The sequence below is a fragment of the Sminthopsis crassicaudata genome, chromosome 1 (genome assembly GCF_048593235.1).
Source record: "Sminthopsis crassicaudata isolate SCR6 chromosome 1, ASM4859323v1, whole genome shotgun sequence".
NCBI classification, from domain to species: Eukaryota; Metazoa; Chordata; class Mammalia; order Dasyuromorphia; family Dasyuridae; genus Sminthopsis; species Sminthopsis crassicaudata.
Window position 1 is genome coordinate 24,035,352 of NC_133617.1, and position 18,308 is coordinate 24,053,659.

The 18,308-nt window shown below is 39.2% G+C and overlaps 1 protein-coding gene across 2 annotated transcripts in view; it reads left to right on the top strand.

Annotated features, from left to right (window-relative positions):
• NOS1 (nitric oxide synthase 1) overlaps window positions 1-18,308 on the top strand; it is a gene marked incomplete at its 3' end in the record, with an annotated part of 137,393 nt that overhangs the window by 81,989 nt on the left and 37,096 nt on the right. For both annotated transcript variants that reach the window (XM_074296753.1, XM_074296746.1), the window contains 7 exon segments: window positions 692-783; window positions 5,818-5,959; window positions 6,191-6,330; window positions 8,229-8,403; window positions 12,492-12,593; window positions 13,783-13,977; window positions 14,162-14,247. In XM_074296753.1, the coding sequence (XP_074152854.1) occupies window positions 692-783; window positions 5,818-5,959; window positions 6,191-6,330; window positions 8,229-8,403; window positions 12,492-12,593; window positions 13,783-13,977; window positions 14,162-14,247 (932 nt within the window).

The window sequence follows — 18,308 nt, forward strand, 5'->3', positions numbered from 1 at the left end:
TTTAGTAGCTGTATAACACTAGGTGAGTCCTTTGACCCTGCCTCGGTTTCCTCGTCTGTAAAATGGGCATAATAATAACACTTACCTTTCAACTGTAGGAAGGATAAAATGAGATAATATTTATAAAGTGTTTTGCAAACTGTAGTGCTCTATATAAATGCTAATCATCATTATTTTGATGGTTATAATTAGTAGTCATATTGTCTCAGGCAATTTCATTCCCTCTGGCCCTCATTTTCCTTATCTTTACAATGAGAAAATTGCTCTCTAAAGGTTTGTTCCCATTTTAAATCTCTGATCATTTACAAATCTTGCAAATATATTTCATTGATTTTATTGTTCAGGCTTCTCCTCTGTAGACGATTTCATCTTTGAAGTCCTACAGATCATTATTTGTCATTTATTATACTGTTCAAATCTAATTTTGTGTGACTAGAGATTGAAACTACAATATTTCCCTAGGCAATTTCTAGTCAAAGTTAGATTTGAACAGTATAATAAATGACAAATAATAATACATAGTCCTTTTTAGTGCTCAATACTGCAGTCCTATGCTGATGTTTAAAAGCACAATCATTAAAATAATCATTAGAAAATAATCATTAAGGGTAAAAAGGGAGGAAGGAAAGAGTTGGTCTGGTCTGAAGGAATTGGGGGAGGAGAAAGTCATCCTACAATGTTTTTCTTTCAGGTGTTTGATGCACGAGACTGTACCACAGCCCACGGGATGTTCAACTACATCTGTAACCATGTCAAATATGCCACAAACAAAGGGAACCTCAGGTGAGCTCAGAGGGGATTCTGGGCTAGAAGAGCTTAATGTGTTTTATTAAATAATGGAAAGCCAACTGGACTTCAGAATCCAGAAATCTTGGTTTGAGTTTTTACTCTGCCTCTCGTGAGCTGTGTTAGCTTAGTTTAATCTCTCTGAATCTTATTTTTCTCATCTATTAAATGGGGATAATAATGCTGGTCCTCTGTCATCTACAAGATTATTGTTTTTTTTTTTAAAAAAGAGCTGCTTTGTAAACCTCAAAGCATTTTAGAAACATGGGTTGCTATTAAAAAATTAAACACCCATGTACAATCTATATCAAATTGCTTGCTGTCTTGGGAAAGGGAGTGGGGAAAGGCGGAAAGGAGAAAAAAATTGGGATTGAAAATCTTATAAAAATGAATCGTGAAAACGATCTTTACACGTAATTGGAAAAAATAAAATACTATTCAGTGTAAAAAAAATAGAAAAATTAAAATGTCTCTCTATTTAGCTGTCCCAAAAGACATCAAACCATCATGTGGACTTGCCTGAAAGATGCTAACTGATTTCAGAAGTATCTGATTAGAGAATCTTTGCTTGGACAAAGTGGTCCCTCTGCTTCCTTTAAATGTGCTCAGATCTAGGACTCTGCTGCGTCTGCTCAGCAGGCTGAATGAATCCTTTTGATGGCAGGATACCACGTAGAGTTATGGGAGTAATACAGTTACTAGGGATTCGCCCTACTCCGTACGATATCACGGGGCAGAGAAATGGCTGAATTTCATAGGAGATATTTTTTGTACGGCACCTCAGAAGCCCTCTTGGTCAACTTCTGCAATTTCTTCATCAATAAAATATCAACATCAAATTCTGGATTGGATGCTAGTGCTCAGCTCAGAATGGCCATTTCCCTTGTCTGCCTTCCCCTCAGCTATGACCCTGTATCCCACTTCTTGCCACTTCCAGAAGATGCCTATACTTTTCTCAAAACTCAGCATACCCACTAGATGATGTTACCCTCCTGCTGAGCTAACACAGCCTCCTGGGAAGGGTAACCCAAAGGCTTTCCTCCATAAATGAAGCTCTTGCAGACTCAGGAATTGTAACATCATGGAGTCTCAACCAGAGAGTTCCCTTCCTATAAAATTTAGTTGGATTAAATCAAGGATTTCTAATCTAAAGTATGAAAATGCATTTTTTCTTTCACTTTTTATCTGAATTGATACAAAGTATAAAGAAAAATTTTAAAAACATTTCAATAGTTGTTTTTCTTTCCCTTTTTTGGAGGTAAATGGGGTCAAGTGATTTGCCCAGAATTACACAGACTGGAAACTTTCATTCCCTGGAAGACAGGAAATATTTTTGAGGGGAGGCATTTGGGTTCAGTGTCTTGCCCAGAGTCACAGAGCTAATGTGTCTGAGACTATTTTTTTTTTGGCTGAGGCAATTGGGGTTAAGTGACTTACCTAGGGTCACACAGACAGGAAATCTTAAGTGTTTGAGACTCATCCTCCTGACTTCAGGGCTGGTGCACTATCCTCTGCACCACCTAGCTGCCCCTCTGAGACTGATTTTGAACTCAAGTTCAAAAACTCCAGGGTTAATGCTTTATCCACTATACCACCTAGCAGCCCCCATCATTGTATTTCAATATGATTACTTTCTTTTGTAATCCTATTCGATTTTGTACATTTAAAAGTATGATTCTGAGAAGAAGACACAGAAAAGATTAAGAACCCCTGGCCCTTTCTAACTTTAAATTCAACAATGCTAAGATTATCCATTATTCAGATGACAAAACTTTCTCTAAAAAGTAAGCGACTTGTCCAACAAGGGATGAAGGATTACAAGTCATACTGAGAGGAATGAGCCTCTTGATAATAATAGGATTTATATATATATATATATGTTTAAGGTGTACAATGAGGTATATAATAGTTATACTATTATATAATATATAATACTATATATTAATATATTAATTAATAAATATATTTAATATATATTTAATAATTATATATAATTTAATATATTATTAATTAGTTATATTAAATAAAATTTATTTTATTAAATTATTAATTTATTATTATATTAAATATATTTAATAATAAATAAGTAATTAATACATAACTATATAATATATAACTATATAATAATAGTGTATAACTATTATCTCATTTAATCCTTGAGAACAGTCCTGGAAAGTAGGTGCTATTATTCCCCTTTTATAAATGAGGACAAACGACTTGCCCAGGATCACACAATTAGTGTCTGAGGTCAGATGTGAACTCAAAGTCTCCCCTACTCCAAATCCAAGTTTCTAGCCACTGCACAGCCCAGCTGCCACACTCCAGAAAGCATTGTGGGATTGCAAATGGTAACCCTGGTTTTCTTCCTCTTTTAGAAAGTTATATTTCTCCTAAATTCTCCTCATATTTTGAAGTCCTGTACATTTGTGAGGCTCAATTACCAAAAGCCGAAATTGTTGATCAGGAAGAGCTGGGTTTCCAAGTGATCAGGAGCACACTGATCTTAGAGAGGAAACTATTTGGGTGGGACTAATATTGAGCCCACTGACTCAGCCCCTTCCTGGCATCTGCCACAGCTGCTGAGGATTACCCCAAAGACCCAGGGAAAATGATAATATCAGCTCAGGGCCACCCAGGGCTGTTCCCCACAAGTCCTCAAGCTATACTTAGCTTAAGCATTAAATTGAGCTCTCAGCTTTATACAAAATAAGCCTGAACATAGGTTTCCTTGCCGGAGACAAGAGAACAATGATCATCCCTTGGCTGAGCCTATTCAGAGGAAGAAGATCTGAATTCTAATCCCAGTGGGGAACCTGCTGTTTAGGTTTCCATTCTTAACACTCATTTCCATAGTGCCATAAGATTTTCAAAACACTTTCCCCACAACAACCGTGCGAAATCTCCTTCTTTCCATTTGGCAGATGGGGAACTCAGGTTCAGAGAAGTCGTGAGTCACCCACAGTCACACAATTAGTGTCAGAGCTGGATTATCCTGGGATCATAGAATTAGAACTGAAAGGATTCTTCATTTCACAAATTCACAGAATTTCAAAGCTAGATCAAAGATCTGTCATTGTCGGTCAGCCATTTCAGTTTTGTCTAACTTTTTAAAAACCTATTTGGAGTTTTCTTGCTTTCTCAAGCCCACTTTGTAATTAAGGAAACTGAGGCAAATGGGGCTAAGTGACTTGCTCAGGATCACACAGTAAATGCCTGAAGATGGATTTGAACTCACAAAGATTATTCCTGACTCCAAGCATGGTGCTCTGTGCATTATGGTGCCCTGTGCATTATGGCGCCATCTGGAGTTCTCAGAGACCATCTAGTCCAATCCATATACAAAAGGAATTCCAATTAGAACACACTCAATAAGTAATGATCCAACTTCTAGGAGGAGGAATTGTCTTAGTGGACAGAGCATTGTGCCATGTGATCCTTGGCATGCTTAGCCTCCTAATGCCCCCAGGCAACTCCCTAATTATAACCCACAATTCCATAATACTCTTGGGTTTGCAAATGCTGTTATCTTCCTTAGGCCTCACAATAGTCCAACTCTTAGCTTAACAGCTCTCCAAGACATATTGCATTCAAATCTGGTCTCAGACTCTTAACACTTCCCAGCTGTGTGACCCTGGGCAAGTCACTTAACCCCAATTGTCTCAGAAGAAAAAAAAGATATATTGCAAAAAAAGGTATCTCTCTCCTATAGTAAAGATAGTTTCCAACACCAGAAAATTTTCATACCAGAGTAATCGCAGCTCCCAACCTGCTCCCTGTATCACAGGGCACAATGCCAGGAATTTCAATAAGTATTTATTAATGTGACAATTATACTTATTCCTCATATTATAAATGAGGAAACTGAGGATGAAACAGAAGATTTGTCTAGTCACACAGCTATTAGGTATTGGAGGCTAGATTGGAATTCAGGTCTTCCTGCCTCTGAATCTGCTATGTACCATGTCAAAAAGCTACCTTGGAAACTAGAGAGGTAGTAATTATTTCACATTTGTGGAGGCAGTTTTCCACACCAGAAGTTACCTACCTCAAACTGAGAAAAGCACAAAAAGAAAAAATGAAGGATTGCTATTAATTATCCATACATACTTAATCAATCAACATATCCATTATTTAATTAATTTTTATTAATTGATTTTAATTATTTTATTAATACTACTTATATATTTTGATATCTCAATTTTATACCAAACTTTAAGGGTCATATTGGACTTCCATGACAAAAGCACTGTTGGACTGAGAGTAAATACTATTGCCCCCATCTTATGGATGAGGAAACAAAGAATCAGAGGGGGAAGAAAGATATCAGAGTCACACAGCTCGGAATAGGAATTTGACTCCAATTCCAGGGTCCTTCTTAATAATAATAATAATAATATTAATAAATCACCTTCTATAAGATTCTTTGATTTTTTTTTAAAAAGTGACTGACCACGGGGCAGGTAGCTGGCACAGTGGATAGAGCAACAGCCCTGAAGTCAGGAGAACCTGAGTTCAAAACTGGTCTCAGACACTTAACACTTCTAGCTGTGTGACCCTGGGCAAGTCACTTAACCCCAATTGCCTCAGCAAAAAAAAAAAAAAAAGAATTCCTAAAAGAGCTATATATATATATATATATATATATATATATATACAGTGATTGACCAAGGCCACAGTAGCTTGAAGTAGTAACACTTTGTCTTGGGTTTCAGTAGGGCAGTCAAAGAGTTGCTATGACAGCAACTAGACCTGCTAAGCACTGTTCTAGAATCCATTGACCCAAGCTATAGATAAGATGGATTACAGGATCAGAGATTTAAAGAAGTGATCTTGTACAAGCCTCTCTCTTTACAGATGAGGAAACAGGTCCAGAGTGGTGACATGGTTTGTCCAGGGTCACACAGCTACTGAGGGTAAAGGTACCAGGCTGAAATGGCTTTGCACCTGCTGGCCAGACTACATCTCCCAAAGCCTGATCCTTGAGTACAGCTCCATCCTCACCTCTGGTATCCCCTTCCCCCCTCCTTCCAGGTCCGCCATCACCATATTTCCCCAGCGGACAGATGGCAAGCATGACTTCAGAGTCTGGAACTCCCAGCTCATCAGATACGCAGGTTATAAGCAGCCTGATGGCAGCATCCTAGGAGACCCTGCCAATGTGGAGTTCACAGATGTGAGTACCATCTGAACCCCCACTTATTTGGGAATGGAGGTGGGCAGGCGCATAGCAACTCCAGCTATTCTTCATCTTGTTGTCTGGTTTGGATCTTAGAAGCTGGAGTCCTCAAGGAGCCCCTAGATTCTACCATTTGCTCCTCCTAGGGGCCATCTCCCCCACCTCTTCTTCCTGGGTCATGGTGCCCAGGAAGCTGCTGAATAATGCAAGCTGGGTCTTTTGTTACAGATCTGCATTCAGCAAGGCTGGAAGCCTCCGAGAGGACGTTTCGATGTCCTGCCGCTGCTGCTCCAGGCCAATGGCAATGATCCTGAGCTGTTCCAGATTCCCCCAGAGCTGGTTCTGGAAGTGCCCATCAGACATCCCAAGTGAGCCGGGCCCAGGGAGAGGGGCAGCAGTTAGAAATATCCTATCTGCTGATAGGGAGCGAGTTCCTTTACCCAACTATCCCTCTAGTCCCCCCCTCTCAGGTCTCCTAATCCCTTCTTGGGGATGGGCTAAAGAGTTCCAGGACAAAGTCTCCACTCTCCAGTATCAGCAAAGATGGGAACTTGCTCCCAGAGGTGAAAATACTAATGGTCACATATAAAGCCCTTTTCAAGTTTAGCTTCATTGGGAACCTTCCACCAACTCTAGAAAGCAGAGATTGCAGCTATTATAATACCTGCTTTACAGATAAGGAAACTGAGACTCAGAGACTTTAATACTTGATCTAAACCAAGATAATAAGCATTCACTGCATGGCATGAGGACCACTCTTTCTTTGACTTTACAATGCCTGTGCTCACACCTTCGGCTCTCTGCACCCTTTGCCTTTTTCCAATCTACTCCCAAGTAAACACTCTGCTGTTTTCCAGCATCATGGGCAATGCAAGAAACATGAAAGTGTCTATCCTTTTGATGGAAATATGATAGACAGATATGATAAAAAGAAAGAAAAACAAAGAGAAAAAAGGAGGGAAGAAGGAAGGAGGAATGGAGGAAGGAAGGAAAAAAGGAAAGAAGGAAGGAAGGAAGGAAGGAAGGAAGGAAGGAAGAAAGAAAGAAAGAAAGAAAGAAAAAGAAAGAAAGAAAGAAAGAAAGAAAGAAAGAAAGAAAGAAAGAAAGAAAGAAAGAAAGAAAGAAAGAAAGAAAGAAAGAAAGAAAGAAAGAAAGAAAGAAAGAAAGAAAGAAAGAAAGAAAGAAAGAAAGAAAGAAGGAAAGAAAGGAAGGAAGGAAGAAAGGAAGGAAGGAAGGAGGAAGGAAGGAAGGAAGGAAGGAAGGAAGGAAGGAAGGAAGGAAGGAAGGAAGAAGGAAGGAAGAAAGAAAGAAAGAAAAGAAAGAAAGAAAGAAAGAAAGAAAGGAAGGAAGGAAGGAAGGAAGGAAGGAAGGAAGGAAGAAGGAAGGAAGGAAGGAAGGAAGGAAGGAAGAAAGAAAGAAGAAAGAAAGAAAGAAAAGAAAGAAAGAAAGAAAGAAAGAAAGAAAGAAAGAAGAAAGAAAGAAAGAAAGAAAGAAAGAAAGAAAGAAGAAAGAAAGAAAGAAAGAAAAGAAAGAAAGAAAGAGGAAAGAAAGAAAGAAAGAGGAAAGAAAGAAAGGAGATAAAGAAGAAAAAAGAAAGAGAGAAAAAAGAAAGAAAGAGAGGAAGAGGGAGTAAAGGATGATAGAAAGAAAAAAACAGAGACAGACAGCCATAGATGATAGATAAATAGAAAAAAGAAAGATAGACAAACAGACATACCTAGGTGATAGGGACAGAGAGATATGGATAAATAGATAGACAGAAAAACAGACAGCCATAGATGATAGATAGATAGATAGATAGATAGATAGATAGATAGATAGATAGATAGATGATAGATAGATAGATGATAGATAGAAAAAAAGACAGACAGACATAGATGATAAAGACAAATAAATACCAGCTATTAGAATCACATAAGACCATATGCAAGTAGGTGCTAAATTGTATGGAAAGACAGTAAATATTGTGGGAATTAAAAAGAGGCAGAGTTCACAGAGGGTTCACAAAAGACTTGTAATTGGACTTTTAGAATCCTGAGAAGGGAATCAAAACATCCAGAGACCTTGGAAATGATACGTAAGGGATTGCCATCTCAAATTATGCCCATTTGGTAGAGTTTTTCATAGCTAGTCCCAAACTAAACTAAACTTTGTGTGTCCCCTCAGAGTAGTTTGTGCTGTACATAGAGCTGACATCTTGAGGGATCCCTCATCCTGCCCAAGGGCACCCTTGCTTCAACTGGTCCCTCTGTATTGTTATCCCTAGGTTCACATGGTTCAAGGAGCTGGGACTGAAGTGGTATGGCCTGCCAGCTGTATCCAGCATGCTCCTGGAGATCGGAGGCCTCGAGTTCAGTGCTTGCCCATTCAGCGGCTGGTACATGGGCACTGAGATTGGCGTCCGTGATTACTGTGACAACTCGCGATATAATATTCTTGAGGTAACGTTCCCAGCTAAGGATGAGAAGGATATTGTGTCATTATACAAAACTTTCTGGGGGCTTAGAAGCTGGAGTTGAGACTATTTATGGAGTGGTCTCTGGAATCCCTGGGGATTTGGGACAGAGATTAACCCCCTCCCCAAAATGGCTTCTTTAAAGCAGTATAGAGGGCCATTCCCAGAATGCCTTCACCCCCAGTATGAGCGAGAATGACCCAAGAACGTGTTCTTTCTATCTCTCTTCTGCAAAGTAGAAGAAGAGCTCGCTGCCAGTTTCTCCACTACCAGCTTTTCTCAGCAGTAGATCTGATTCCCTCCCTAGGAGACCCATCTGTTGGTTAGGGCAAAAGGAAGATTACATCTTCAAGGCAAGCTTTGGTAGATGCATGGAGGATTGATCTGTTTCTATCTTCAAAAGCTGTTCTTCACCAAAGCCTTCTATTGTTAGCCATGTTTCACAAGAAGGAACAGATGAACAGAGAAGTTGAGTAATCTGCTTCTGATCACCCAGCAGAACCAGAAAGAAAACTCAGAACTTCAACTTGCTTGTGTCTACTGGTATAGCTCCATAGAAACAGAAAATTCAACTCAGTTCAACATGACTTTTATTAAGTACCTACTATATACAAGCCAGCTGAGCACTTAATTAAGTGTCTCATATGTTCCAAGCACTCTGCTAAGTGCTAGGAATTTTTTAAAAAAATTTTTATTTTTATTTTATTTTTATTTTTATTAAAAAAAAAAGTAAAAGACCATCTTTGCTCTTAAAGAGCTCACAATTTATCAGAGGAGATGGCAAGATAATATGTTCAAACAAGCTATAGATATAAGAATAGGAAATAAATAAAAAATTATTTATTTAGAGAGGAATAGGAAGATCAATAGGACATAATTAATAGAGAGAGGAGGTATTAGAATTAAAGGGATTTGGACAAGGCTTCTTTTAAAAGGGGGGATTTTGTGGGGGTTGGGAAGAAGCCAGTTAAGTGTATAAGTAGAGATGAGGAGGAAGACCATTCCAGAAATAAAGGAAAACCAGAGAAAATTCCCAGAGCCAAAAGATGTCTTCTTTGTATAGCAAGAAAGCTACTATCACTAGATTGAAGAGGATGTGTCAGGTAGGAAACGTAGGAAGAAACTAGGTTTTAAAGAACTTTCAAAGCCAAATGGAAGATTTTGTCTTTGATCTTGAAAGCAATAGGGAGCCAGGGGAGTTTATTGGGGAGGAGAGTGACATGGCTGGACCTGTACTTTAAGAAAATCATTTTAGTGGCCAAGTAGAATTTGGTCCATGGAGGAAGCTTGCCAAAATAGAGAGTCAGCTTCAGTAAGACCAGATTTCAGTCCCATTTCTGACTCATCTTGGCTGCATAACTCTGGGCAGGTCACTTAAGCTCTTAATACCTCAGACTTCTCTCAGAGTATAAGTTACAGAATACTTGCCAATCTGCATTGGCAGAGGGAGTTGGTGTGGCAGATGAAATCACAGATCCAAATTCCCCCCAAAAGTTAAAATATTATATCAGACATTGAAAATACAAAGACAAAAATAATGAGTCCTGCCCCTCAAAGACCCATATTCTCCTGGAAGGACATAGCAGGATACGGTGGCAAGAACACCAGCAGAGTACCACTCTAACATTGACCAAGTACCACTGTACCAAGTGTAGCAGCTGAGTATCTGGATTTAGATCCCACATCTGCCAATTAGTACTTGTGTGACCTGGATCAAGTCATCTAATTTCCTAATGCCTCTGTTTTCTCATCTATAACACAACTGGGTTACGAACGTCCCTTCCAGTTCTAAAGAAAGATATCGTGTATGCAAAATAAGTAAATACAAGATAATTTGAGGAGAGAAAAAAACACAGAAGATTAGGTGGGATCAGAGAAGTCTTTGAACCCGAGGTAGCAGTACTCTAAAAGAACCCATTGGGGTAGGCATAAGGCAGGAAGCAGAGATACTCTGGCAGAGTCCATGCAGCAGGAGGGGAATCCCTGAGAATATCCCAAGTACAAATCAATGGGTTGGTTTGTGTGCCTGATGGAGTATGGGGGCTGGTCAGGAACGGATGCCAAATGAGAGTAGCTTTTTCTTTGTAATTTTATTTTTTTTCCAATTAACAAACATTCAGGGTTTTTTTTTCTCCTCACTTCTCCTACCTCATTCAGAAATAAAAAGAAAATAACAACAGTAACTAACATTTGCATCGCATTTTTCATATTTGTGAAGAACTATATAAATATTACGCCATTTGATCCTCCCAACAACCACTGGAGAGAATTACCCTATATTACTCAAGAGAAAACTGAGACAGACAGGCTAGATGACTTGTCTAAAGTCTACGTATTATTATTATTCTTATTTTACATATGAGAATTGAATTATTGGCCCAAGGTCACACACACCTAGTAAGTATCTTGGGGTAGATTCTAGGTTCAGCTCTCCATCCGCTGTGTCATTTTGTTTCCTCATAACAAATATGCATAATCAAGCAGAACAAACTCCTACATAGGTCATGCCCGAAGTATGTATTTCATTCTGCACCCTGCATCCAATCAGGAGGTGATTAGGATTCTTTACCCTTAGTCCTCTAGACTCATGGTTAATTGTTTCATTGATCAGAATTCCTAAGTCTTTTTAAAGTGAACTTTATTTCAACTAACAGAAATTTATTTTCTCTCCCTTTCATTCCATTGAATAAAAAAAAAAAATAAAACCCTAAAGACAAACCAAATTCCCACATTGGCTGTGTCCAAAAAAAGTGGTTTTCCTTCTGTGTAATTCACCCATCACTTCTCTATCATGAGATAAGTAGCTCACTTCATCTTTAGTTCTCTGGAGTCATGACAGACCATTGCATTGACCAGAGCTCCTAAGTCTTTCAAAGTCATTTTTCTTTACTTTGTTGTTGTGATAGTGTAATTCATCCTCCTACTGCTGCTCTCTTCCTTAAATGAGTGTTCAAAAATAGTTAATTTTCTTCACTATAGTTACTTTATTGGGGACTTTTCTTTCTTGAACTGTGGACCACCCTACAATCATTCTACTTCTAGTGGATAATTCCTCTTTGGGGGTTTGTTTTTTTGTTGTCTCTTGAGAGTTAGTAAAAATTGGAGTAAATGTCCTGTCCATCATCTTCTTGGCAAATATTTTGAAACCAAGATAACTTCCTTGTCCTAGCAGGGGAGCATGAATTAGCAAATTTACTTTATCCGGAATTGCAGTCTTGTTGCTAATTTAAGTGAGATCTTTTGCTTTGATTATGCATTATTATTTTTCTAGTGATAACATAAAAAAATAAAATAAAATGAGCAGAACCAAGAAAATAGTGTATACAATAATAGCAAAATTGTTCAAGGAGTAATTGTGAACAACCATGTTATTCTGAGTGTCATAAATACTTAAATCACTTTTGAAGGATCTATGAAGATAGATGCCTCCAGAGAAAGAACTGATAAACAGAAGTATGCATAGTATGGTTATATATACATATACATATGTGTATATATATGTATATATATATATATACATATATATATAAATCTGTGTCAAATGGTAAAGAGGGAAGAAAAGAAACATTAATTTAAAATGTAACAGAAAAATTAAATCAAATTTTAAAAATATTTATTGCTTGAATTTGAGAGGCAAATCATTCATCCTCCGGGAAATTCAAAGATATCTCTTTGTTAGAGGGGAACTAATTCAATCAACTTGATTCTATTTACCTTCCCCTTCATCCTGATGCTCAAAGAATGGGTCATCTATGACTAGAGAAAATTATATTTAAGGCTAGGAGTAATCCTGAGTAGTCTCTTATTCATTTCACAGATGTGAAAATAGAGGCACAAAAATGAAAACCCAGAGAGATTCACAGATTCCAAAATGGAAAGGAGAAATAGGGGCAATCTTGTCAAAAGCCCTGATTTTCCAGATAAGAAAACTTCAGTGATGAATAGATAATAAAAGGCTGTACTAGGATTTGAATCCAGGGCCCCTGATACCAAATCCATTGTATTTCCCCCTTTATATAATTCTGCTCCTTTCCTCCACTAGGCCTTTCAATGTACATTTCTATCTTCTTCCAGGAAGTGGCCAAAAAGATGAATCTGGACATGAGGAAAACTTCCTCCTTGTGGAAGGACCAAGCCCTGGTGGAGATCAACATTGCGGTACTCTACAGTTTCCAGGTAACCACATGGTAGAGATCACATAGATTTGGAGCCTGAATTTAGAACTCAAGTCCTTCATCCTCAGCTACCGAGACACAAAAGCCCAGGTCCAGCTGTAGCCTTCGGAGTGATTTTGTCATTGGACCAGGGCCAAGAATTTGTTTTGTTCTTCCTTTTCCCCCGTGCCTATATAGAATGAAGACCAAGCCATGGGACTTTTTGCTCTCCATTGCTAAACATTTTGAGATTGCTGACCTCCTGCATTATGAAAAGTTTTGGAGATGGAAAGACAAAAATTGAACAGTCCTTTTCTTCAAAGAAACATACACCCTATTTAAGGAAGACAATATATACAAATATATGCACAAAATTAATATGAGATAGTTTAGGGAAGGAGAGCTCCACCCTTAGGTTTAGGAAAAGTTTCATATAAAACCATTATTCTTGAGTTGAGTCTTGAAGGAAAGGTGGGCTTCTGATAAATCCCTTCCAACATATAGATTCTAGAATTCTGGAAATTAATCTAGTCTATTTCAAGTAGAGGGAAATTATTGAGTGGAATAAGTCATGGACCAAATTAGCCAACCCTACAATTGGCTAAGAAAGACTAGAACAACCCATGAGCCATAAGATATCACATGTTGGGGGAAAAGATTGGGTTTTTTTCCAGTACTGAAAGCCATAGGTCTCAGGCGCATATTTTTTCCTGTTCTTGGGAAATATGTCAAGATAGTACAGTATCATAGAGGAATCTAGGTGACTCAGTGGATAAAGCATTGGTCCTGGACACAGGAGGGCCTGAGTTCAAATCTGGCCTCAGACACAGCTAATTGTGTGATCTTGGACATGTCATTTAACCCCTGTTTGCCTTAATCTACTGGACAAGGAAATGGCACATTCACTCCAGTATTTTTGCCAAAAAAAAAATTATAGACAGTGTGGTCCATGGGACCAAGAACAGCTAGACACAATTGAACAACATGGTATTGTATATGGTATACTTATCTCAGAGTCAATAAGATCTGGTTTCAGACACTTAAATGTAAAAACTTCAGCAAGTCCCTTTATTTTTCTCAGCCTTGGTTTCCTCCTCTGTAAATAAGGAGGTTGAACATGATAGCCCTTAAGGACTCTTCTATCCTATTTCTTTGATCCTATAATGATCTCCAGCTCCACTCACTTATCCCCTTCCTTCTTCCATTCACAGAGTGACAAAGTGACAATTGTTGACCACCATTCAGCCACGGAGTCCTTCATCAAGCACATGGAGAATGAGTACCGCTGCCGAGGAGGATGTCCGGCTGACTGGGTTTGGATTGTCCCACCCATGTCTGGCAGCATCACACCTGTCTTCCACCAGGAAATGCTCAACTATCGACTCACGCCTTCCTTTGAGTACCAGGTCCTAAATGCTGTCTCTGAGGACTAAGATGGCCCTATTTCTATTTTTATTCCTAGTTTTCAGTACCTCCCAATGCTTGGCTTTTAATGGCTTGGGGTTTAGTTGGCAGGGTCAATATAATAATAGGCAGCAATGGTTTCCATCACTTCCTTCCTTTCTACTGATTGTGTTCCTCTTTTTCCAGCCAGATCCATGGAATACCCATGTCTGGAAAGGTACTAATGGGACCCCCACAAAAAGAAGAGCCATTGGCTTCAAGAAGTTGGCAGAGTAAGTAGAAAGTGTTCATAAACCTATAAATATGTGATTCCCTGGGAAAATCCCTTGGACCAAGTAATCTCACATTTGGTTCTATTGTTTGATATAATGACCCCCAACCCACTGCCAACTCACTGGGCTATTCCCTCCCCCCAGCTTGATACTATATATTCCCCACTCTTTTGCCAAGCCACTATCTTTCCCTACCTTCTCTCAAAGAAACATGGGCTCACATATTTAGAGCTTGAATTAATGGATGATTGGATGGTTAGATGGATGGATGGATGATGGGCAGATGATTAAGCATTTATTAAGCACTTACTATGTGCCAAGCATGGAGCTCAGGTTCTATTTGTTGGATGATAAAATGTAAGCTCTGTGAGGACAGGGGCTTTTTTTATTTCTGAATCCTCAGCACCCAGAAAATGTTGTTTAATCATTTCAACCACATCTGACTTTTCATGACCCCATTTGGAATTTTCTTGGCAAAGATACTGAAGTGCTTTGCCATTTCCTTCTTAAAGGAAACTGAGGCAAGCAGGATAAAATGACTTGTCCAGCATCACACAGCTAATAAGTGTCTGAGGTCAGATTTATACTCAGGTCTTCCTGATTCCAGTCCCATCACTGCACTATCTACTGCATTGTCTTGCTGCCCCTAGAAACTAGAAGGTGTTTAATAAATGCTTTATCAGACTTCATGTGATTGGAAAATGCTCACCTGTATCTTCTTTGTTCTCCAAATTTATTGGGAATTTATTAAATTCAGCATGTGCTAGGCATTGTCCTAGGGCAGTGGTTCTCAAACTTTTTAAATAGGGGGCCAGTTCACTGCCCTCAGACTGTAGGAGGGCAGGACTATAGTAAAAACAAAAACTCACACTCTGTCTCCGCCCCTCAGCCCATTTGCCATAACCTGGCAGGCCGCATAAACGTCCTCAGCGGGCTGCATCTGATCTGCAGGCCATAGTTTGAGAACCCCTGTCCTAGGGTGATAAAGTTATAAATTCAAAGACAAACAAGCCATCTAGATTGACACAGTAAGGGCTCAATATGTTAACAGTTATTGATTAGCCACTATTCATAAGGCACTATAAAGATTGTGTTTTATAATGGACAATGAAAATCTGGAGAGTATCCAAAGGAGGGTGATCGTGATAGTGAAGCTCAAGTCCATCCCCAAGGAAGGTCAGCTGAAGGAACCTGAGATGTTTAGGTTACAGAAGCATAGACTTGAGGGGAAGACGTGATTTGTTGTTATTTAGTCAGTTCAGTCACGTCCAAGATTTTATAATATTATTTGAGGTTTTCTTGGCAGATACTGGAGGGGTTACTGGTTCCCTCTCTAGCTCATTTTCCAGATGAGGAAACTGAAGTAAATAGGGTGAAATGACTTGCCCATGGTGTCATAACTAGAAAGTATCTGAGGCTGGATTTGAACTTGCGAAGAGGAGTCTTTTAGGGGCAGCTAGGCTGCCCGGTGGATGAAGCTCTGGGCCCAGAGTCAGTAAGAACTAAGTTCATCTCCGGGCTCAGATACTAGTGGAGTGGCCCTGCACAAGTCACTTAGCAGTTCAGCCTCAGTTTCCTCATAACTAGACTCTTAATAGCCTCTTTCCCATGGAGTGTTATGAGGATTAAATGAGATAATATTTATAAAGCAATTTTCCAACATTAAAGCACTCTATAAATGCTAGCCATTATGATAATGTTTGAACTCAGTGACCATTAAGCCCTTTAAATTAGAAGATCCTGGAACTGAAGCCCAACACTCTGGCTTTATTAACGGGATATTCCTCCTCTGCTACATAATGCCTTATGACCTTGAGCAAGTGACTTAATATATGAGGTCTCAATTTCCTCCATCATAAAATGAATGGGTTAAATTGTCTGTTCAAAACTTATGAACTAAGGACCCAGTGGCCCTAAATCTCTCAATGCCCTAAACCCTAAACCAAGCCCTAAACTAAAGGCTAAAGCCCTAAACCAAAGGAATTGATTTCCACTAATACCCATTACATGGCTCCAGGTCTCATTCCTCACTGATGACTCTTCTGAGAGCAAAAGGGAGGCCCTCTCTCTCCCTACTACCCACTCATTGCTAGGAAGAAAACATCAGCAGTGATTTTTCCCCTAACCAAGGTATTATAAATTCCCTGCCCCCATCAAAACCTGTCGTACAGGCTTCCACTGGGGTTTAGTCTCTGGGGAGGGAGAACTCTAAAATGTTAATTGCACTATTGAGTTTGGAGTAGAAACAATGGAAGTTAATTATAGATGCTTTTTTTTTTTTCTGGGATCATTCAAAAGGGGGCCCTGGAAAGCGTAACCTCCCAGGCAACACTCCTTCCTTTCTTTTCTCCAACCCATACTTTTAATTGTTGCTAGAGTGTAGGCGGTTTCCATGATTTAAAAAAAATAATAATAAATTTGCCATTAATAATTCCCCCAGGGAGAGAATTAATGGCATTTTGCCTGCATTGGGATTGGTGGCTTAGCAGAAGAATGTTTTTCAGGTTGCAAGCATGAATTCTTGGAAATGTGCTTTGTAGATAGACCCTGTGACTATTCTCCCTCCTGAAGGAAAGAAAGAACTCTGGACTAGGAGTCAGGACACCTGGTTTCCAGGCCTGGTTCTGTCACTGGCTGAGTTACTTGACACAATTATTTCCCCCCTTTTTGATTTTGGTTTTTCTGTGTCCATTAAGAGGACTGGAACAGATTATTTCCTTCATGGGCCCTCCCAATTCAGTGGTCAAAGCTCCCTGGAAGTTTTGTTATTCTTTATTCTAAGGTCTTTTCCCAGTTTAAACAATCTGAGGTCCAAGATACATCTCAGATCTGCCATATTGTATTCTTTTCCAGTCTTGACAATCTATACCAAAACTCTCTTACGCTGTGTCCTACAGTCCCTTCTAACAGTGACATCTATACTCTAACGCTCCCATAATTATGTTCTAAGATTTCTTTTAGCTCTGACATTCTATAAGTTTAACCTGTTCAAACACAATCCCTTTCCCCTCCCCAGACAACAGGGCCATGTCAATGTTCAAATTTGCCAAACCTGGCAAAGCTGCCAACCTGGCATCTTTTTTCATCCTTCAGGGCCCCTTTATTATTTTATTATCCTTTGAGTATAAGATTCCAGGATGTTAGAAAAATATCCTCAAGGCCCAGAGATGGAAGAAATCCAACACCTATGCAAGCACTCAGTGAGCTGGTCACGTTCCCAAGCACTGGATCTGGTTCCCTGAGAAAGCATGAAGAAATCTAGATATTCTTAAAAGCTCATTATATGTTCAGTGACAGCCATTGGCTTTTGAGAAGAGAGCATTAACTAGCCTGGGTACCACGTCAAGTGGTCTCTGAGGATCTCATTGTAACCTTAACTTTCCATGTATTCTTGGCCAACTTCCCAATTAGACTATAATTGCCCTTCTTGAGGGCAGGAATCTTCTCTTTTCTACCTTTGCATCAGAATCCCTGAGCTGGAAGAGTCCTTAGAAGTTTTCTGGTCCAATCTATATCAACAAAAATCTCATCTTGAACATCCTCAATGAGAGTCATCCAGGATCTACTAAAAGGGAAATCATTTTTTCCATGGCCAATTTATTCTTCATTTGGGCAGCTCTCATTGGGAGAAAGCTTTTCCTGACACAAAATCTAAATATATCCTCCTGTAACTCTTCTATTATAAAATTAATCTCTTCACCTCTTGATATCCCAAGACAGCTATCAAATGCTCCCCAGGGTCTTCTCTGTGGGCTAAAAATCCTTGATTTCTCCAATGAATCCTTATCTAGCATGACTTGGGAGCCCTTCACCATATCAGGTGCCCTCCTTGGCACTCAACTGATCAGTATGTGGCCTAAAATGCAATCCCATAGTGCCGTAAAGCCTGGAGACTTGGTGTCTCCATTACATGGCACAATGAAAATACTTAATAATTGTCTGTTGGATTTCATCAAAGCACATCTGGAACTAAATTGAATTGTGCACTTGGAGACAAAAAAAAATCTGGGTCCACATCCCATTTAAATACTATCTCAGTAACCTTGGGCAAATCATCTTAG